Source organism: Lemur catta, chromosome 17 (genome assembly GCF_020740605.2).
Source record: "Lemur catta isolate mLemCat1 chromosome 17, mLemCat1.pri, whole genome shotgun sequence".
Taxonomy (NCBI): Eukaryota; Metazoa; Chordata; class Mammalia; order Primates; family Lemuridae; genus Lemur; species Lemur catta.
The window spans coordinates 25365050-25388348 of NC_059144.1; the positions used below are offsets into that span (position 1 = coordinate 25365050).

Consider the following 23299-nt stretch of genomic DNA (forward strand, 5'->3'; position numbering starts at 1 on the left):
AGAACCAGCAAGAGTCAAAGGCAGCTGTTAAAATGAGAGAGCCCCAAGCATGGTGGGAACTGGATGCCTTCCTGCACCCCTTAATCAAGATTGAATTTCTGTCAGCAAGTCTCACTAAAAAAAAAAAAAAGGGCACATGCGTCAACCACATTCCCCCAAACAAATCAAGCTGCCAAGCTGCCAAGCAAGAGAATCAGCTTCACATTTCAAAATTATCTGAATCCACCATAGCTTCAGACTTCTGCAAAACTAGAAACATTCTAGGTGGAGAAATAGCTATTAATGACCAATAACCCTACCACAGACGCAAGGAAAAAGCCTATCCCATATGCTATGAACTAGTTAGGTTCCTTTTAAAACTGCCTATTAAATGCCATCTATCATATCATATAGCCCATTTTTGTTTCCAAAAAACAAAGGCCAAAAGGATATATATAATAGTGATCTTGCTGTAATGGTGCATAAACAGAGGGTACTCTGGAAGTACAGAGAAGGAAAATAGGCTGTAGGAGAGTCAGACAAGGCTTCCCGGTAGAAGAAATACCTAAAAGATACAGACAGACCTGCAGAGCTCTACAGGCTGCATGTTCACTTTTTCTGGGAGCAGAGATAAATGACAGGGGTAAGAATGGAAGGGGAAGACACATGAGGAAGACTGCAGAAGAAGCAATGTAACTTGTTCCCAGATTCATCTGAAATTAACCTCCCCTTGCCTCCCGTCTCTCCTCATGCTCAAACCAAAAATAACTAGTCTTGACAAGCTCTATAAATCAAAAGGTGCAGGTTCAGGGGGGTGGGGGAAAGCTGCAAGAGGGTGCATTCTGAGCAGGGCTGAAATAGTGGACTAGCAACTCCTAAGCAAAACAAAGACTTTGATGTGATAGATGCTTTCAAGCACCTCGCTATCCAATTTGTGAGATATGCCTTGCCTATTTCTATTAGAGGGGAAATCGTGAGTTAAACAATTGGCAATGTAATAGAACAAATGGAGTAAATCAAGACTTCAATTAAAAGTATAGTTAATTAAGATAGTTCCATCCCAGGCAGTGCCATTTCCCCAGGGACATCCTCTCCTACTTTCATAAGGAATAAGAGATCTTGTTACATTACCAGGAGTAAAATAGAGTGGAGTTATTTTCATCTTACCCAGGGAGAAAACACCTACATTTTTTTCTTGTATATAAGGGATTAGCAGGAATCAGTAAATGGCAACATTAATCCAAAGTACAATTTTAACTGTTAGTCAAAGGCTCAAAGTAAGTCTGAAGGAAGTTTAATGGACTTTGTGTTTGCTAACTTCTATGTTGAAATCGGATCTGTTTACAGAAACAGATCTATGAAGCTTCCAAAATTGGGTCAATTTAAAATCCAATGACAATCCCTCACTGTCCAAGCACTCAGAAGTCAGCACAGGACACATGGACACTTGTTCAAATTCATCACTGTCCAGAAACCTCAAGCAAATAAATTTTTCTCTCCCAAACTTACAAGTTTCATATCACCTTTTTAAGGATTATAATCTTAGTTCTGCTTTAATTTATCCATAGAACTCAACAAACCATAATCCATTCCTAAACAACTAATAGAACCTGGATAGGAATCAGTAATGTTGTTTACCTCTAGGCCAAATAATGACGGAGATCTTTGTAAAATACTATAAGGAAATCTTTGTAGAATACCAAAGTGCTCTAATATTCCAATAGTAAGAAGCAGAAAGACTTTATAAGGGTTGACAGTGGGGCTGTAGGAGGTTACAATCCTAGTCAAATGGCAATCACTTAGTCTTGTAGAGATTTATACCCTTCAAAAGTTATCTGGCTTAAGGAATGTACATACACACACAAACTCAAGAACCTAATCCAAATGTTTACCTATGGGATGGTAGGGAGTGAAGACAAAAGTGACAGGATCAAAGGAAGATTTTTTTAACTATAAATCTTTTATATTATTTTCATTTTGGCACCATGCGAATATATAACCTATTTTAAGACTACACATTTGGGTTGGGTGCTGTGGCTGATGCCTATAATCCTAATACTCTGGGAGGCTGAGGCAGGAGGATCGCTTGAGCTCAGGAGTTCAAAACCAGCCTGAGCAAGAGCAAGACCCCGTCTCTACTAAAAAAAAAAAAAATAGAAAGAAATTAGCCAAACTAAAAATAGAAAAAATTAGCCAGGCATGGTGGCAGGTGCCTGTAGTCCCAGCTACCCAGGAGGCTAAGGCAGGAGGATCACTTGAGCCCAGGAGTTTGAGGTTGCTGTGAGCTAGGCTGACGCCATGGCACTCTAGCCCAGGCAAGAGAGTGAGACTCTGTCTCAAAAAAATAAAAAATAATAAAAAAAAAAAAAGAATATACATTTGTGCCTATGTGAATATCTACCGTTATAGTGGGTATGTAAATCAGCATAAACTTCCTATAAGGCAATTTGGTGTTATGTAGCAAGTCTTAAAAATATGCATTCTTAGTCAGGCATGGTGGCTTACAATTGTAATCCTAGCACTCTGGGAGGCTGAGGTGGGTGGATTACTTGAGGAGTTCAAGACTAGCCTGAGTAAGAGTGAGACCCTGTCTCTACTAAAAATAGAAAAAAATTAGCCGGACAACTAAAAACAGAAACAAAAAATTAGCCGGGCATGGTGGTTTGGGCCTGTAGTCTCAGCTACTCGGGAGGCCGAGGCAGGATGATCACTTGCGCCCAGGAGTTTGAGGCTACTGTGAGGTAGGCTGACGCCATGGCACTCTAGCCTGGGCAACAGAGTGAGACTCTGTCTCAAAAAAATAAAAAATAATAAAAAAAATAAATTAATGACATGGGAAAATATTCACAACCTGATTATTAAGTGGAAACAAAAAAAGTAAAAAGGATTTTTAGTGTATGATTTTTATTTTAACCAAATTCAGTTGGCCCTCCCCATCTGGGGGTTCCACATCCATGAATTGAACAGCCACAGATTGGGGAAAAAAAAAACTGTTGTCTGCACTGAAACTGACTTTTTTCTTGTCATTCCTTAAACAATACAGTATAATGACTATTTAAATAGCATTTACATTGTATTAGGTATTATAAGTACTCTAGAGAGGATTTAAAATACATGGGAGTCGATGCCTGTCTGAGTAAAAAAAAGAAAAAATAAAATAAAATAAAATATATGGGAGGATGTTCATAGGTTATATGCATATATAACATGTCATTTTATATCAGGGACTTGAGCATCCTTGAATTTTGGTATAGGAGGAAGCTCCTAGAACAATCCCTCACAGATACCAAGTGATGACTGTAAAAAAAAAAATTATAAAGAAATCTATTAAAATGTTAGCCACAGTTTATATGAGAGGTGGGACAGTGGGTAATTTTATTTTCTTTTTGTTTTTCCATACAAAATAAATTTCCTTCCAAAATGTGTATTACTTTATAAAGATACATTAAAGTTATTTAAACACTTATGAAGCTGACATATTAATGTTCCTCTTATTCTTTTTTAATGTAACTCACTGTGACACTGCCTTACCTGTTGTTTAATTGGTCTGTCAGTCCACTTGCCTACAGGCTTGACTCAAAGTTGCAATATACTCTTTCACCTCTTTTCTGAAATCTTGAAGTCTGGCAAATACTTATCAAGAATCTGGAAGAAGCAAAAGGTAATGAAACAGGTTCAAATTCTCTGCAGTAAAAAAGGTTAACAGAGAATAGGAAGAGGCCATAAAAAACCAAGGATATACCCTCAAAACCAAAAGGTATTTCTGAGAGCTAAATAGCAAGGCTCTTACAACATGCCAAACTTCTTAACAGACTGTTCAGTGCACATTTGCTGTCTTCTGATATCTTTGATTTTACGTATTCCCACTTTAAAGCAACCTTTCCAAAGGCTGCAATTTAGCAACACTGACACCATGGAGTGATAGTATGCATTTCTATCCTATTCAAACATCAGGACAAATAGTAGGTTTACCTAAAATGTGGACAAACTGTTAATACTTTCTTTTACTAAAAAAAAAAAAAAGTAAAAATAACATTACTTTTTAATTTCCACAGTTATCTTCTAGCCTTCTAGATACAAGTTTATACTTTTCTTACTAATCCTTAGTTTCTTCCCCCTTTACCAGGTTTCCCTATGCAAACAAACAAGAACAGAACCCTTCCTCCGTTATTTATCCTTTTTTCACAAAGTACCTTGGGCTGCTAATCTCTATGTCTGTCTCAAATACAGATCTATTCACAGAATTGCTTGTGCTGTTCAATCTGCAGATAGTCAATTCTGCTTCCTAAATTTACCCAGGGCAAAGAAAATTAAGTTTGTCAAAGGGTATGTAAATCTCCCCTCCTTCTTTCTTCCCTAGGAATTCAAAAAGAATTAGGAAAGACACCCAGGAAAGGCTGAAGGAAAAATAAATAGGGAATGTAGAAGAACCCTGAACATTTCCTGGTACCTAAACAAGAAATAAAGGATTTTCCCACATAATCCTGGACAAGCTTCATAGCAACTGTAGAATAAATTAACTTTATCAAGGCTGGAATATACAGATTTAGGCATAAAGCTGGCCAAAATAACTCTATTTTATTAAATCATTTGAAAATTTAAACAAATTTACCAACCTAATTGAATACGATCCAGTTTTTCATACCTGCGATTTTGCAGTCAATTTAGACAGTGCCCTCGTGCCTAACCAATTCCACAGATATTTGGTGGGTAATTCCTACGCACAGGGACAGTTCTAATCCCAGTCTAACCAAACTCTGCTTATCAAGAGCCAGTTTGCCAAGGGTGGTTTTGTGAAGCAGGTGGACACAAAACTGGCTCTTGACCTCCCTCACCTCTAAATTGCCAGGACACTTACAATACAAAACAGTAGAGCACTCAGACACTATCTTGTCTTACTCTGATTGTAATTCATCAATTTGAAACAATCTTTTTGTCCCTAAGCATACCAGAAAACCCTAGAATACCTCACACATCTGTATACCCACAATATCTAACACCAATCTGAGCACACAGTACACCCTCAAAGATCAATCAATTGGCTAAGTTAGCCAGGAGCCACATAATTTTGATCCAAGAATGCCCGCTTAAAACTGAATTGACACACCCAAACCAACCATGGGTACTCAAGTATGTCTTGGGGGTAGCTTGACAGGTGGTATAACACACTGAGGCCCCAACAAAAGAATATCCTTATTACAGGAGCAAACAGTCCTATTTTTGACAACATCTGATGAGTGAGAGAAATTCAAAGAAAGACCAGAGGATGCCAAGACAAGGGAAGGGTGAACCAGGGAGTGCACCAAACGATGACCTTATAGCAAAATCAGGGAGTGAAAAATCCTCTTTTAGCCTAAGCTAAATTTGGCTAAACTGATTTGGGGGAGTCCTTGCTATTGAACTACTAGAAAAGTGTATGTGAAAAAAAGAAACCACATATGAAGAAAATAGGGGGTAAACTGATCCTACAATATTATAACCTAGTTCACAGTTTTCCTTCTCCCTCCAATCTAAAATGTTCCAAGGAAGGAAATGAGAAAGGCAGTAACACCTAGCGATTGGATACAAAGAGGGAGGGCTGGACAAATACGGATAACAGAATGAATTTAAAATTCCAAATGGAATTAAGCTCTCCTCAATTATGTTCTTCTACCGCCTATCTGACTTAGACAGCAGTTTTGAAACGTAATTGTGACTACATACGTTTTCTCCATCAAATGCCACACTTCTATCTCTCACTTCCCGAAATTTATCTAGATTCTGAGCCTCAGTTTCCTTCTCGTAACAGGCGGTTAAGAATAGCGCCTACTTCATTGCCTTGGTGCGAAAATTAAACGAGAAAGGGCAGGCAGAGTGTTCGGTCCAGTAAAAGTTCACTACACGCTAGCATGCTAATAGCAATAATAAACGTCGTTACCTTTATTAGCCGTCAGTCTCCCGCAACTCCTTCCCCTTACTTTCCGGACAGACTTCAGGGTAAAATCCTGTCACGAAGAGAAGGGTGGCCCGAAGCCACCGCTCCCGCCCTACCCTGCCAAGAGCGGCGCCCCAGCCCCGCAACTTCTAAGGGCCTAGGCCTAGAGGCGCGGGCGGCAATAGAGGCTGGGAGGTGAACTCCAGCCGTTCGAAAATCAGGGAGAAGGGAACCCCGTGCCCCAGTTTCCCCCTCTTCTTCTCCCACAGCTCACCTCGCCCCTGCTCTGACAACGAAGCACCCGCAAAGCCGCCGCGGGACTCATTCAGTGTCGTTGAAAATTTGAACCCAGGAACCCCAGTCGAATGCGCCAATCAGAGCGCCGGGAAGACAATCCAAGCCCACCGATTGGCCCTGGAAATCGCAGGAACGCCGGAAGTCAGGAGGAGGCACAGGCAAACACAAGCCCGCAGGCTCTTGGGAAATGTAGTCTCATACGCTTCGTGAGCCCTTTGGAACAACTCTTAGGGACATTACTACAAAGACCAGAATGCTCTGCTCCAAACTATTTGAGAAAGGTGGTACCAACTGAGGAGGTCGGGAGTCGGTTTAGACCACAGAACAGCCTGCATCCTGAACTTCCCCAAAGCTTTCACGGAAGAAAACTCTATTTTTTAAAAATTATTCTTGCTGTGGTTATGCATTGTGCCTTGAATGTCCCCAAAGCTTTCTCGGAAGAAAACTCTATTTTTTAAAAATTATTCTTGCTGTGGTTATGCATTGTGCCTTGAATGTTCATAGGAATTCATCTCGTTTTAACATGGAGTCTGCTGCGTACAACACAGACTTGCCCCCAGCTTCCCTCCCAATCCGGAAGGAGTCTCTCAAACTCTCCAGTCCCTTCCCCGATTTTACCGGCTGAAATCCGCGGTTTATTGGTTGCTTCATCTCCTTTTAATCTCAACTACATCCCTTGCTTTATTATCCCATGTTCTAAAAAAGAAAACAAAGGCTCAGAGAAGCTGAGTGAACTTGTCCGAAGTCACATAAGTGCAGGAGATGGGATTTGAATGAAGAATGTCTGTTCTTTTTATACATCATTAATAATCAATGAGATTTCTTTCTGGCTGCTCTAGAGCTGCGGCCCCCAACCCCCGGGGCCACAGACTGGTACTGGTCCGTGGCCTGGTAGGAACCGAGCTGCACAGCAGGAGATGAGCAGAGGGTGAATGAGCAAATCATCTGTATTTACAGCCACTCCCCATCCCTATCACCACCTGAGCTCTGCCTCCTGTCAAATCAGTCACTGTCTACCAACACCCCCAGATGGGACCGTTTAGTTGCAGGAAAACAAGCTCAGGGGTCCCACTGATTCTGCATTATGGTGAATGATATAATTATTCCATTATATATTACAATGTAATAATAATAGAAATAAAGTGCACAATAAATGTAATGTGCTTGAATCATCCCGAAACTATCTCCCACCTTGTATGGAAAAATTATCTTCCATGAAACTGGTCCCTGGTGCCAAAAAGGTTGGGGACTGCTGCTTTAGAGGAAAAGAAAAGAAAAAGAAAAAAATAATCAATTAGAAAATATCAACTATGAAAACAACAAAAAGACCCTGTTCCTAATACCAGCAAAAACTACAAACTTTCAAAAAGTAAGCCTTAGACCCTTATGGGAAAATTAAAACCTGTAAAACTTTTAATAACTATAAAAAAGTTAAATGAGGTTATATACCTTGTTAATAGATGGAAAGACACAATACTAAAGGCCAGGCGGGTGGCTCATGCCTGCAATCCCAGTACTTTGGAAGGCCGAGGCAGGAGGATCTCTTGAGGCCAGAAGTTTGAGACCAGCCTGAGCAATATAGCAAGACCCTCTACTAAAACATATTAATATAAAAATTAGCTGTGTGTGGTGGCATGTGTCTGTAGTCCCAGCTACTTGGGAGGCTCAGGCAGGAGGATTTCCTGAGCCCAGGAGTCTGAAGTTACAGCAAGCTATGATGATGCCACTACACTCTAGCAGCAGGGCAACAGAATGAGACCCTGTCTTTAAAAAAAAAGATACAATATTGTAAAAAAAAAAAAAAAAAGATACAATATTGTAAAGATGTTAATTCTCCAAATTAAAAATTCAAGGCAATTCCAATGAAAATCCAAACTGGCTTTGTCATGGAATTTGCCAAGTTGATTTCAAAATTCATATCAAAGATGAAAAGCACAAGAAGAGGCATCTAGTGGCATCTGAATTTTGGAAATTAATAGGGGGAATTGACATACCAGATTTCATACATATTAACATATGAAATTTTAGTACTTTTTAAAGTACAATTTAGTTAACTCATACCATGGGGGTGAAATCAACAAGACCCAGGTAGCTCACAACTGTAATCCTAACACTCTGGGAGGCCGAGGCTGGAGGATTGCTTGAGCTCAGGAGTTCAAGACCATCCAGGCATGGTGGCATGCACCTGTAGTCCCAGCTACTCGGGAGGCTGAGGCAAGAGGACCCCTTGGGCTCAGGAGTTTGAGGTTGCAGTGAGCTACAATGATACCATTGCACTCTACCCAGGGCAACAGAGTGAGACCCTGTGCCAAAAATAAAAAGAAAAAAGAAAGAAAGAGTCTCATGGATCTGGACTGACATGGAGGTATCTTTGAAACACATTTTTGAGTTTAAAAAAATGAATTGCTGATTGTTATAAATTCATGATGACACTATTATGTTTCTTTTAAATATGCAAAATAATGCTCCACTTTTCCCATGGATGTGTAGAAATAATAACAGCTAGTACTTACCATATGCCAACAGTATTTGAAGTACTTTACACATATTAACTCATTTTATCCTAACAATAACCTCATGAGGTAGGTAATGTTACCATACCCATTTTATAGATGGTAGAAATTGAGGCTCAGAAAGATTAGACAAATTCTCCAAGGTCACACAGTTTGTGTGTGACAGAGTCAGGATTTGAACCTAGGAAGGCCACATTCAGAGACCAATCCCATAACCTTTGCCCTGCACTGAGAGAAAGTTATGGAAGAATTCATAACAAACTAACAATTGTGGGAAACTCAGAGGGAAGAGTTAAACTGGACTTGTAGACAGAAAGGATAGACAATTTGAGCCTTATCTTTTTTCTTTTTTTATTTATTTTTTATTTTTATTTATTTTTTATTTCTTTGGACCTGATCAGCTAAAGAGCCTTATCTTTAATTTAAAAAAAAAAAGGATGTTGCCATGTATTATTTGTGTGATTTGAATTTTTTTTTTGGTAATGAAAGATTGCAAAGGCAAGAGAAGGAGGAGCCAGTGGGGTAGAAAGTTATTTAGGCTCTTCAAATGCTGGTTTTAAAAAGTGAAAAAGGGCGAGAGCAGTGGCTCACCTCTGTAATCCCAGTGCCTTGAAAAGCCAAGGCAGGAGGATCGCTCAAGGCGAGGAGTTCAAGACCAGCCTGGACAGCATGATGATACCCTCTCTCCAAAAAACAAAAGTAAAAAAAAAAAAAATTAGTCAGACATAGGGACACGACTATACTCCTAGCTACTCAAGAGGCTAAGGTGAGAGGATTGCTTGAGCCCAGGACTTCTAGGTTACAGTGAGCTGTAATTGTGCCACTGAACTCCCGCCTGGGCAACAGAGTGAGACCCTGTCTCAAAAAAAAAAAAAAAAAAAAAGCAAGAGAGAGAGAGAAAGAATCAACCTCTATCCTCCCCCTTTTCAATCTGATTCTTCTGTGTCTTTTAGTCACCCCAGCATCTACCTGGTGGTCACCAGGCCGGAAATCTAGACCTGCCTTCCAGCTCAGGCCTCCTATCTCCTAGAGAACAGCTGCCAGCCAGTCATTCAGTCATTGGCTCTGGGTGGTGACATAATTCCCAGACACCTCCACGCAGGTGACTTCAATCACCGAAAGACACTCCCCTGGAGAAGGTTGCAGGGATAAGTCATTGGTGATGGTCATCAAAAGTATTCCCCACGGAAGAGGCCACCGTTCTGTCTTCTAGTCTTCTATCCAACCAAATGTAGGGGTAGTACCCCAAAATATGGCTCTTTGGCTTGCTAAGTGCTCGAACAAAGGAGACAGAAATGCCTCAGAAGTAAGCCTCAGAGACAAGGTGTCTCTCTGACCTTCCCCTGTTCCCGCCCTTCATCAATCATTCCCTTCCAAAGTGCAGGGAGGGGCTGTCACTGAAATTCCCTCATCTGACCGAAGGAAATTCTTCAAGTGTTCTGAACTTGCTGTCTTGAACCTCCTCCCTAGGAATCTCATCAAACGACCGGGGAAGATGAATCACCACACAGATTAAAAGTCATCACCGCACCCAGACAGGATATTGCCTATTCTACCTGAAGGCTGCTCCAAAACAACTTTTTTTTTTTTACCTGAGAGACTTTACCCGAATAATCTGACAACCTTTGTTTGCAGTGCAGTTCTGCCCCTCACCTTCCCAAGACTTGTTGCCACCTCCCCCAGAGCCCAGAGGAACTTTGTCCCTGGCTATCGTCTGTTCTTACGGCCCATTCATTTCCCCTAAATGTCATTTACTCTTCCTCTAAAGTTGCCTACATTCCCCCACTTCCCTCTCTCCTCTGAAGAGGGTATTTAAACTTCAACTCTGGCCTTTCTTTGAGTCTCATGTTTTGTGTGGCTCTCAGGCACATGTGCACATTAATAAATTTGTATGCCTTTTCTCCTGTTAACCTATTATCAGTTCATTTCAACAGACTCCTAATATCGAACTTCCAGAGGAAAAATCTAAACTTTCCCACATAAGCAAAAGGAGGGCTGCAGGTGTTACATGGTCTCTTCCTTCGTGGCTGATGTAGGATCTGTTTTGGGGATGGATTACAGAGACCTTACTTAGTACACTGATTAAAAACAAAAGACTGTAGAAAACAACCTCAATGTCCACCAACTGATGAGTGGATAAATAAAATGTGGCATATCCATATAATTGAGTAGTATTCTTTAATAAAAGGAACAAAGTACTGATACATTCAACAACATAGATGACCTGAAACGTTATGCTATATTAAAAGAGCCAGAGTGAAAAGGACCAATACTGTAAGATTCCATTCATGTGAAATGTCCAGAATAGATCAATCCCTAGAGATGAAAGTAGTCTAGTGGTTGCCAGGGGCTGGGATGTAGGGGTGAGGAGGGATGGGGGCTGACTTCTAATGCAGGGTATTCTTTTCAATAAGTGCATGTAAGATCAGTGGTAGCTAGGCTGGGGTGGCATCTCTGTCTTCCGCTGGGAATAGGAAGAAGAAAATCCCTTGAAATTCCATCCTCTGCATTTGAAGTGGGCACTGGTCTGGTACCTGGGCCAAGGTACTTTAATACTTGAGACATTTTCTGTTTAAAAAATGTTTTGAAAAATGTTTTGAAATTACAAAAATAATACATGCTATGGCAGAGTGAAAGTATGTGTCAGGTACCGTACACTCCTGACTTCATTAACTCATTGCAACCCTCCTGCCTAGTGGGTGTTATTTCCAATTTCCAGATGAAAAATTTAGGCTCAAGGGAGGTGACATGACTTGCCCAAGGTCACACAACAGAGTTAAGATTTGAACCCAGATCCATCTGGATTCATGTATACATATGAAGTAAAAAGTGAAAGTACCCTATACCTCCCACCACACCCCATCATCAATCCTATTTCTCAGTTAAAAAATGAATGTGCATCTTTCAGAGACCTTTTAATGCAAATGCAAACCCCTCATATATCTCTATCTATACACATACATATTCTATATATATTTTATATGTGTGTTTATATTTTTTTAAATTCCCACTTTCTTTTTTTGTTTGTTTGTTTGTTTTTAGCCCAGTAGGTCCGTCATCTTGGGAGTGACTTTAATTCCCCTTTTAGAAAGTAATGCTGGCCGGGCACAGTGGCTCACGCCTGTAATCCTAGCACTCTGGGAGGCCGAGGCGGGAGGATCACTCAAGGTCAGGAGTTTGAGACCAGCCTGAGCAAGAACAAGACCCTGTCTCTACTAAAAATAGAAAGAAATTATCTGGCTGACTAAAAATATATATAGAAAAAATTACCTGGGCATAGTGGCGCATGCCTGTAGTCCCAGCTACTCGGGAGGCTGAGGCAGGAGGATCACTTGAGCCCAGGAGTTTGAGGTTGTTTTGAGCTAGGCTGACACCACAGCACTCACTCTAGCCCGAGCAACAAAGCCAGATTCTGTCTCAAAAAAAAAAAAAAGAAAAGAAAGTAATGCTTTCTTGTTTTTAATACTTAGAAAATACAGGAAATAATAAATAATAAAGAAAAATAACTATAATCTGTCCTTTAGTGGCAACATCTCTACTATTAGCATTTTAGTATATTTCCTTCTGGCCTTTTAAAGATTGATTTTATTAGATATAGAGTAGATACAAATATATGTATGACATATATGAAAAGTATAAAGAATAATGAGGCAACAAATGTCTCTGCACATATGTACAATTCAGTTTAATAAGAAAAACATTTTCAGGCCAGGCACAGTGGCTCATGCCTATAATCCCAGCACTTTGGGAGGCCGAGGTGGGAGGATCACTTGAGGCCAGGGGTTCGAGACCAGCCTGGACAACACATTGAGATCCCATCTCTACAACAAAATTTTAGAAAAATAAAATTAGCCAGGTGTGGTGGCATGTGCCTCTAGTCTCAGATACTTGGAAGGCTGAGCAGCCGGATTGCTTGAGCCCAGGAATTCAAGGTTACGGTAAGCTATGATCAGGCCAGTGCACTCCAGCGTGGGTGACAGAGCGAGACTCCGTCTCAAAAAAGAAAAAAAATTTTTTTCATTATCTTTCAAGTTCCCAGTTTCATCTTGTTCCTTGGGTTCATCCTGTACCCTCCCCTGTTAATGTGCAATGGCTATCTTGAATTTTGTGTTTATTATTCCCTTACCACAGAGGTATATATCCCTGTATTAGTTACTTATTATTGCAGAACAAATTACCCCCAAACTTAGCAGCTTAAAATTACAAACATTTATTATCTCATACAGTTTCTGAGGGTCAGGAATGCTGCTTACTGCAGTGGTTCAGTCTCAGGGTCTTGAATAAGGTTGTAGTCATCTGAAGGCTTGACTGGGGCAGGAAGACCCTCAGGTAGGGGCAGGAGGTTTCGTTTCCTCAGCGCACATGGGCCTTTCCATAGGACGACCCCCAACATGGCAGCTGGCTTCCCCAGAGTAAGTGAGTGGAATGAAAGAGAGAGAGTACACATGCACAAGAGCCCAAAGACAGAAGCCACAATTATTTGTACCCAAGACTTGAAAGTGATGACATACCATCATCTCTGCTATTTGCTATTAGTCACACAGAATTCTGGTACAGTATGGGGGGGTGGTCCACACAAAGGTGTGGATATCAAAGGTAGGAATATTTGGGTGCCATTTTAGAGGAGTCTAACTACTGCAAACCTAAATAGTAGATCCATTAGTTTTGCCTGTTTTTAAACTGTATATAAATAGAATACTGTCACCCAGGCTGGAGTGCAGTGCCGTGATCATAGCTCACTGCAGCCTTGAACTCCTAGCTAGGCTTAAGCAATCCTCCTGCTTCAGCCTCCCTAGTAGCTGGGACTACAAGTACATGCCACCATGCCTGGCTAATTTTTAAAAAAATTATTTGTAGAGATGGGATCTCGCTGTGTTGCCCAGACTGGTCTCAAACTTCTGGCCTCAAGCAATCCTCCTACCTTAGACTCCCAAAGTGCTGGGATTATAGGTGTGAGCCACCGAGAACAGCCTCCTCAACCTATTTATTGAATGTCTCAGTTTTAATTTTTTTCCTGTGTTATAAAAACCTTGCATAAACATGTGGATAAATCTGCATTTCACTTCTTTTCTTTAAATAAGATTCCAATCCAAGACCATTTTCCAGTGATCTTTCAAGAGCCATTTTCAAGGCTCTTGAAAATATTGCAAACTTCCTTTCCCAAAGTACTGTATCCATCTTTCCAAAATATAAATTTCTTCATGTTCTTTCTGGTTCAAAAAGCCTACCATGGCCGGGCGCGGTGGCTCACACCTGTAATCCTAGGACTCCGGGAGGCCGCGGCAGGAGGATTGCTTGAGCTCAGGAGTTCGAGACCAGCCTGAGCAAGAGTGAGACCCCCGTCTCTACTAAAAAATAGAAAGAAATTAGCTGGACAACTAAAACTATGTAGAAAAAATTAGCTGGGCATGGTGGCGCATGCCTGTAGTCCCAGCTACTCGGGAGGCTGAGGCAGGAGGATCACTTGAGCCCAGGAGTTTGAGGTTGCTGTGAGCTCGGCTGACGCTAGGGCACTCTAACTGGGGCAACAGACTGAGACTCTGTCTCAAAAAAAAAAAAAAAAAAGCCTACCAGGCTCCTCTGGTGCCTATTTGGCACAATGCACACATGGCTACACAGTTACGTTCCCTCTTCCCTCCACCACTCCCTTCTCAGCCATCCCAGTTTATTTCCAGGACACACCATGGGCTCTAATACTGGGATGCCAGGCCTCTGCTCAGGCAATGCCTTCTGCCGAAAATGCTCTTACTTTCTTTCTCTCCCAGGCAAAATTCTGTTTTCCTTTTGAGAGTCAGTTCAGTAGAGTCCCTGTCTCAGGGCAGAGTTTATCCGCCCTCTGCTGGGCTCCCAAAATACATTTAGACCCTAAGACCCTAGAATGGTATTTTTCACATTGAAATAATTGTGACACCACAGATTTTAAAAATGTAAATCAGATCCTGTCCCACCCCCCACCCCAGTTAAAAACCCTCCAATGGAATAGACTAGAAAGCTCAGAAATCAACAAAATATACTTCGGAATGTAGTTAATGATAATGGAGACATTTCAAATCAATAGGGAAAAGGTAATATATGGAGATAATTGGGTAATTCTTTGGAAACAAAGTTTTGGACTCCTACCTCATACCTTCCACCAAAGTGAATTTATGGTAGAACAAGGATTTAAATGTACAACATGTACAAACTGTACTATGTAAAAATTAGAAGAAAACAAGGAAAATTGTTTTTATAATACTGAACTGGAGAACATCTAAGTATGATATGGAACCCAGAAGGCACAAAGGAACTGATAAAATACATACAAAATAAAAATTTTCCATGGTAATAAATATTAAACTTGAAAACACTTGCAATTCATATGTAGAAAAAGGGATTAAAAACTTGTGTAAATAATGAGGAAAAACTCAATAGAAAGACCAACTGAGGCTGGGAATAGTGGCTCAATTCTGTAATTCTAGCACTTTGGGAGACCAAGACGGGAGGATTGCTTGAGGCCAGGAGTTTGAGATCAGCCTGAGCAATATCGAGACATTGTCTCCACAAAGAATAAAAAAATTAACCCATGTTGGCATGTACCTGTAGTCCCAGCTACTTGGCAGGAGGCAGGAGGATCCCTTAAGCCCAGGAATTTGAGGTTACAGTAAACTATGATCACTGCACTCCAGCCTGGGTGACAGAGTGAGACCTTGTCTCTAAAAAGACAAAATAAAATACAAAGATCTCCCCCCCCAAAAAAGGCTAAAAATATCCACTCCACCAAAAGGCTAAAAAATACGAAAAATTTCTCAACTTTACTCACAATAAAAAGAAATGAAAAATGAAAGTGACTGTTGTTTTTACCTATCTGATTGGCAAGGATAAACTCTGATAACACACTTAGTGTATTCAGGATGTAAGGAAATAGGCACTCTCACACTTTATTGACAGGAGGATAAACTGGTACATTTGCTATGTAGACCACTTTGCTAACGTCCATTAAAACAAAACAAAAACAAATTCATATGCTCATTTACCTGCAATTCCACTTCCAGGAATTATTATTTATTTTTTTGAGACAGAGTATCACTCTATTGCCCTGTTTAGAGTGCAGTGGCATCATGATAGCTCACTGCAACCTCAAATTCTTGGGCTCAAATGATCCTCCTACTTCAGCCTCCCGAGTAGCTGAGACTGCAGGAACATACCACCACACCTGGCTAACTTTCTAAATTTTTTTGTACAGATGCGGGTCATACTCTTGCTCAGGCTGGCCTTACACTCCTGAGCTCAAGCACTGCCCCCATTCAGCCTCCCAGAGTGCTAGGATTACAGGTATGAACCACTATGCCTGGCCCACTTCCAGGAATTTTTCCCTTACAGATAAACTCCCATATATGCAGAATAATGAATGGACAAGTTATAGCATTATTTATAATAGTTAAAGATTGGAAATGACCTAAATGTTCCCAAACAGGGGAATGGGCAATTGAATTATGGTATGTCCTTATAAAGTTCATTAATTTAAAAAATTGAGGCAGCTTTAAAATGCATAGGTCAGTGAAAAAAAGCAGGGTGTAGAAGTGTTTATAGCATGCTACCCATTGTATAAAACATTTAAACATACAAATATGGTTTTGAATATAGCTACCATCTCTGAAAGGCTACACAGGAAAGGTGGTAAGAGTGGTGATCTCTATGAGGGGAACTAGGGGCTGGAAAACAGGGTGGAAAAGGACTTAGTTTTCATTCCATGCTCTTTTGTTTATTTTTAATATTCAGTGTTCCTGTATATCTATATTTTTAAGCAGTATATCTAGAAGCACACTTATATGCCTATTTTTAACCAACAAAACTAACATAAAACACCTTGCAATGTTTACAGTTAAGTCCAACTCATTTCCATGGTCAACTTTCCAACCTTCTTTCACACCATATTTGCCCTCTCTCATCACCTTCCAGCCACATTGCTTCTCTTCCAGCCTCTAGAGCATGCCAAGACCTTCCTGCCTTAGGACATTGCAGATGCTCTTACTCTCTCCCTAGGTTGATGTTCTCTGGGCTCTTCCTAGAATTGCCATTTTCTTATCCTTTATGCCTTGGGTTCAATATCATCACTTCAAAGAGGCCATCCCTGGCCACCCTAAATAAATAATTGTTGCATAAATGTTTCTCTTTCACTGGTCAGGGAGGGTAGGGCTTACATCCTTGACCACCCAGTCTAAAGCAGCACCTCTCCCTTCACCCTCTTTATCACAATACCCTGATTTACTTTCTTCATAGCACTAGTCACTATGTGTAATTACCTTTTGAGCCTTTAACAATGTAGTGTAAAAATAAAAATTTTTTTTAATTAAAAAGAAATAATTTTGTGTATTTCCTTTTCTTTTTTTTTTTTTCTTTTTGAAACAGAGTCTCACTCGGTGGCCCAGCCTAGAGTGCTGTGATGTCAGCCTAGTTCACAGCAACCTCAAACTCCTGGGCTCAAGTGATCCTCCTGCCTCAGCCTCCCGAGTAGCTGGGACTACAGGCACATGCCACAACGCCGGGCTAATTTTTTTCTATTTTTAGTAGAGACGGGGTCTCGCTGTTGCTTAGGCTGGTCTTGAACTCCTGACCTCAAGCGATCCTCCTGCCTCAGCCTCCCAGAGTACTAGGATTACAGGCGTGAGGCACTCACTACTCCTAGCCCATTCTTGTCTTGTTCCTAACCTATCTTCAGCAACCCAAACAATAAAGATTTGTTGAATGAATTCATGCAGCACATATTATGGGACATATGCTGTTCTATGGACTTCACAAATAATAACTCTTTAAATCCTCACAATAACTCAGTGAGAGAGGTTGGTGTTATTACTCATTTTACTGTTAAGGAAATTGAGGCACAGAGTAGTTGATAAACTTGCCCAACTGGTAGAGTTACAATCCAAAGACGAAGTGCTTAGCCACACCGCGACGCTTTTTCTATATATAAACTGATGGATAAAACAGACTGAATGAATGGAAATGTGACTATAAATGTGATTTATTGCGTCTACAGATCCCTCAGATCTACCGCCAGGGGGCGCCCGCTCTCCGGGTCCGATGTCAGTCACTCAAGGCGCGCACTCCCCTGCGTCTCGGGCTCGCGCGCGTTGCCGCGGCACCGGAAGTGACTGAGCTTGCAAGTTCCCCCGGTCTCTTCAGGGGAAACTGAGGCCGGCTTGTTCAGGAGAGACGGCGAGAGCAGTCAGCCAGGTAGGCCAGCCCGGGTCCGCGGCGCAGAACACTGCCGCGAAGAACCCTCACGTCTGGAATCCACCGGGCTGATGAAGGGGGATGTGGCCCCCCACGGCTCTCGGGGCTCGCAGGTGAGAGCGCCACCTCCCTTGTGTGTGACAGCTGTTCCGCCCAATGGGGGCCTTCGCCGTCCCGCTTCCGTGCCGACTGGGCTCGCTGATTGGCTACGTCGGGGCGGGCGGCTGGGGGCGAGACCCCTCCTCCCAGAAAGGTCTAGGGGGCGCCCCTGAGGGAGGGAGGTTGCCTAGCAACGGGGCGGTGGCTCGCCTAGTGCTCGGCCTAGCTAGCGCGAGAAGCCGCGAGGCCGCCGCCCGCCCACCCTAGGCTCTGGAGAGGTGCAGCTCCTGGCCCCCGAGCCCTCCTGGGGGCTCCAAGAAGCTACCTTAGGCCTGTCCCCAGGAAAACGTGTTCTCAGCTGTGGGGAGCCTCGAGCAGGCCTCGACCCCTCCTTCTGACCCGAGGAGAGGCCCTGCGCCTCATCCTCACCCGGTCTTTGTGCAGGGCGCCGGCGGCCATTGTGTCCGGGCGGGGAATGGAGGACCCGGCAATCCCCCACTGCCACGTCCAGGGCCTTTGGGGAATTCAAAGAAAGCTAGCGGCATTTGTGGGGGCTCTCCGGCCTTCAGCCTCCCGGAAAGGCCCGGGGGTGGCCTTTCCGAAGTCAGATCGCAGATCCGTGGCAGTTTCCCCCTCCTTGCGTCCGTCGTCGAAACCTTGAGCCCCATTGAGAAGTCCCTTCTGGGCTTTGGAAGCCTGACCCTAGGCTGGTACTTAAATAGGAAAAGCAAAAAAACAAAAAACTAAACCCGTACCAGCCACCTCCGGGAGAGTTCTCCTGGCTCCCAGTAGGAGGCGGAGAGCCAAGGGGCGTGCAAGAGCGAGGGGGCTGGGCTCCCGGGTGGCAGGAGGCCGCGGCCGCTCTCTGCAGCCGATCCGGGCGATGGAGGAGGAAGCCAGTGAGGGGGCTGGTTCCTGAGCGTCTCAATTCCTGTGTCGCCTTCTGAGCTCCCAGCCTTGCCGGGTCGCATGATCCTTCCGGCTGGAGTTGCTTTTTTTTCGCCAGCCGCCGCAAGGCCGGCTGAGTTACCGGCATCCCGGCCACCACCTCCTCTCCCGACCTATGATACAAAAGATCTTCCGGGGGCTGCACCTGCCTGCTGTCGCCTGAGACGAATTTGAATGTAGGTGGGGGGCTGGGGGCGTTGCCCATGAGGGTGACTTTCCGAGGAAGGCATTTCGGAGAAGAGGGGGTGGGTGGGGTAAAAAAGGCCAGTGGGAGATTCAGAGCCCACTGGTGGTTTCAATTTGACTTCATTGAAGTCTTTTGGAACCTAGACCCAGACCTCCTAAGAACCACGAAGAAACCAGTTCTGGTACCTGGAGGGGAATGGGATGGTGTGGGGTAAATGGCATGCATATTAATTTTTTTTTTCCTGAAGCTCTTTCTCTCCCTTCAGAATCTTATCTTGGCTTTGGATCTTAGAAGAGAATCACTAAGCAGAGACCAGACTCAGTGAGTGAGCAGGTGTTTTGGACAATGGACTGGTTGAGCCCATCCCTATTATAAAAATGTCTCAGAGCAACCGGGAGCTGGTGGTTGACTTTCTCTCCTACAAGCTTTCCCAGAAAGGATACAGCTGGAGTCAGTTTATCGATGCAGAAGAGAACAGGACTGAGGCCCCAGAAGGGACTGAATCGGAGATGGAAACCCCCAGTGCCATTAATGGCAACCCATCCTGGCACCTGGCAGACAGCCCTCCAGCGAATGGAGCCACTGGCCACAGCAGCAGTTTGGATGCCCGGGAGGTGATCCCTATGGCAGCAGTGAAGCAAGCACTGAAGGAGGCGGGCGATGAGTTTGAACTTCGGTACCGGCGGGCATTCAGTGACCTGACATCCCAGCTCCACATCACCCTAGGGACAGCATATCAAAGCTTTGAACAGGTAGTGAATGAACTCTTCCGGGATGGGGTAAACTGGGGTCGCATTGTGGCCTTTTTCTCCTTCGGCGGGGCCCTATGCGTGGAAAGCGTAGACAAGGAGATGCAGGTATTGGTGAGTCGGATCGCAACTTGGATGGCCACTTACCTGAATGACCACCTAGAGCCTTGGATCCAGGAGAACGGCGGCTGGGTAAGAACCAAGCCCCTTGTGTGTCCCTTTTCTTTGGCCTCTGGTCAGAGAGATCCCCAACAGCCCTTCCCTGTATCTGTTGTGTTGGATGATTGTTGGAGGTGTTGATTCTTAAGGAGACCTGACTGGCCTCATTTCACCACAAGAGGTCAACTGTTTGGAAATATAGATGACCCAGTTCTTGAAGGACCAGGCATATTTCACTCTGGTCATCCTCATGACTCCACTCTTTCATACTTGTGTTCCAATTTCTCAGCAAAGAAAAACATAGCCAGTGTGTTCATTTGGCCCAAAACCTGTGAGAGTGGGAAGTTAGCTCAGTGTTCCCTTTACCCTGACGCAGTCATTCACCACATAAAGGGGTGATGAGCATCGTAACACACAGGCCCCTCCATCCTTTCTCCCGCAGAGGTGTCAGTCCTATCCAGAACTTCTCTCCCCCAAATCAGTTTCCCTTTATTTTGGTGTTTGCATGTATGGTATTTTCCTCTCAGACCAGACCGACGCATGGCCAGGCAGGAGTTCCCCTGGCTTGGATGGGTAAGATTGTCAGATTTTAGGGCAGTGCAGGCTGTGCAGGTTGTGTTTGCGCTGCGCACCCTAAGTTCATTTTCCCCAAAGTGTGCAACTTTCTGCATGGATGGCTTGTTTGTGGAGCTCTTGCTGTGTCATGCATTAAGCCTGGGGACTTTGCACCTCACTGACTGGGGTCGGTTGGGGAGCTCCAGCTGCTCTGCCTGTTACTTTCCGGCCAGGGCCCTGGGGCCTCTTCACTGAGTGCTGTTTGCTGGCAAAGCAAGAACCTGGTTTGTGGGGCTCTGAGGGACATTAAGATTTGGTAACAGACTTTGGATGAAGGTGTCAGTGCCAGCCGTGTCACTCAATTAGCTGTGTGACCTTGGACAGGCCAGTTTACCTTTTGAGCCTTAGTTTCTTCCACTAAAAAAATGTGGCAAGCTTTCCTTGCCTTACAGGGTATTGTAAATCTTGGAGATAATATGAGCACAGTGACTGACACTAGCAAGTTCCTTTTCCAGGGAGGGAAATTTCTCTTGCCCATCATGGAGTCAGGATGAGATATTGGTGAGAGCTTCTTTACCAGCGGTCACTGTAGGCAATTTTTGCTCTTCAGTGAACTCAGTTCTATTTCCTTGCTTATCTCCCTGCCTCAGGAAGGTGCAGGGTTTATGAGAGGTACTCTATTCCCGCAGAATATGCAGAAAATCGACAGACTGTGCAAAATAAGTCATCTATTGAAAGGAGCTGAGGTGGAAGGGTCATGTACCATGCACTCAGGAATGTCAGGAATCCAATTGTCCATAGGCTGGGCCTAGGGTGTGGCAGGCACTTCACTTTACCACTGAGCAAGAGACCTGAGTTTGCCCTGGAACTCCACCCTCTCTCTCATTTCCCATTTCCTTGCAACTTTATCAACTCTTCCTCTCCACCAGCTCTTGTAAAAGGCAAGGGAGTCAAGTCAGTAGAAGTCAGATGACAGGAGTGGGTTTGGGACAGGTAAAGGTGGTGGGCTTTCTTGAGCTAAGGCTGACCAGACTTGAAAGCCATTCTGTAAATGAACTCCCTGGGGGGATAAATGATTAAATAGTTCCTGTGGGTTGGTGCAATGACCTCTCCTACTCCCTCCTGCTTTGATTCTCTTTTGGGGCAAATAGTTATTCAGCTGATTACAGGAGGGACAGGATTCCAGTGTTTCAGACATGCTCTCTGAGGCATCTCCAAGTAGGTACTTGGGCTGCTTGCCCACTTTGCCTAACTGTTGTCTTTGGCTGGTGGTCCTAATACCAGGTGGGTTGTTGTCAGCTGTAAACAAAAGGCAGTCTGGGGGAGGGACCTGGTCTGCCAATGGGACTCTGCAGAGGGCTACCCTGACCAGAGAATTGCCAGCTGCCCAGGGTAGCCTGTGAAAGAGGTCTTAGACACAGCAGCTCTGGGCAAGTTCATTAGATCTCCACTGGACTGAAATTCCATCTTCCACCTCTTTGCTTAAGAATTATCAGAGCCCGTTGGACAGCATACCACATGTCGCTTCCTCTTGGTGAACCGAGGGAATGTGTGCAGAAGAGCCAGTTATGTCAGAACCATTTCTGGGCATGCATTCTCCCCCTGAGGCCATGGGGTAAAGGTAAAGAACATTTGACTCAGGATCTTTTGAGTCAGGGTACTGGTACCTGCCCACTTCCCTCTCAGGTACCATCCTGTTCAAAGCTGCACAAACTGACTACTGCAGTGGCATCTCATAACCTTTCCAGAGGCTGCAGCTGGGAGATCCTTGAGTATAGGAATTATGGGCCATTCTACCCACGGGTATGCTCTAAATTTAGTATCCCTAAAGGAAAGAGGAAGGAAATTAGCCTTTATTGAGTACCACTTAAGTATTAGGCATTGTGTTAGGTCTTTTACTTAGGCAGCCAATATTTACTGAGCAGACATGGTACCTTCCCTTATGGAAATTACGTGTTGTTTCATATATTCCACACAATAACCTTCCAACACAGATGAGTTTATTCCCAGTTTACACATGAAGCTTCTAGTGGCTAAGTGACTGGCCCTAGGTATCCCTTAGCCAGTTAAGTGTCTGAATGAGAATTTACACTGACATTGGCCTAACTCTAAAGCCTAAACACTTTCCATTCATATTAGGTTGTCCAGGGAGTAATAAAGTGACCCAGACAGACTGGAACAGGAAGGCAGAGATGCTCTTGGCCCAAGCAAAACATGCCTGTGAAGATGCTTACTCTGGGCTGTGATCCTGGCATTGTTTAGGTAGCTGTGGGAAGGATAGTGCCTTTGTCAGGAGTAGCAGGTTCCCAAAAGCATGTGGGTAGCCTCAAGCTTCTGGCGCTGGTGAAACTCTAACATGGCAGGTATCAAGTAGGTATCAAAGTTTTGCCCAGAGTGGACTTCTTGTTAGTTTTTTCATTGTTAAACCCTCTCCGGCCCTGCTAATAGATGACAGTGGTGTGTGTAGGGGGAGGTGTCCTGCCCCAGGTATTTCTACTTAATCATGGATTGATGCTTTAAGGACTGGAATTCCAGACTCTTAGCCACACTGTTTCCTGCCTGGAATCACCTGATTAAATGCTGACCGTGTTCTGGTCTGTCGTGTCCATCTGTCTCTCCCACCTGTAAAGTGGAATAATGATAGCCAGCTGCCATAGCTTGACTCATAAATGATCTAGAACAAAAG

The 23299-nt window shown here is 43.5% G+C and overlaps 2 protein-coding genes across 8 annotated transcripts in view; one reads left to right on the forward strand and one right to left on the reverse strand.

The window, feature by feature from the left end:
- TPX2 (TPX2 microtubule nucleation factor) overlaps positions 1 to 6249 on the reverse strand; it is a 52943-nt gene extending 46694 nt beyond the window's left edge. For 2 of the 3 annotated variants that reach the window (XM_045529487.1, XM_045529485.1), the window contains exon 1: positions 3511 to 3626. The gene's annotated coding sequence lies outside the window, so the exon portion shown is untranslated. Of the gene's footprint in view, positions 1 to 3510; positions 3627 to 6167 lie in introns of those variants that run through there. The other variant, XM_045529486.1, reaches the window with a different exon arrangement.
- Positions 6250 to 17734: 11485 nt separating this feature from the next.
- BCL2L1 (BCL2 like 1) overlaps positions 17735 to 23299 on the forward strand; it is a 47171-nt gene continuing 41606 nt past the window's right edge. The window contains exons 1-2 of one of the 5 annotated variants that reach the window (XM_045529493.1): positions 17735 to 18029; positions 19398 to 20091. In XM_045529493.1, the coding sequence (XP_045385449.1) occupies positions 19528 to 20091 (564 nt within the window). In that variant the 5' untranslated portion in view covers positions 17735 to 18029; positions 19398 to 19527. Of the gene's footprint in view, positions 18030 to 18113; positions 19140 to 19197; positions 19332 to 19397; positions 20092 to 23299 lie in introns of those variants that run through there. The other 4 variants (XM_045529490.1, XM_045529489.1, XM_045529488.1 and 1 more) reach the window with 4 other exon arrangements.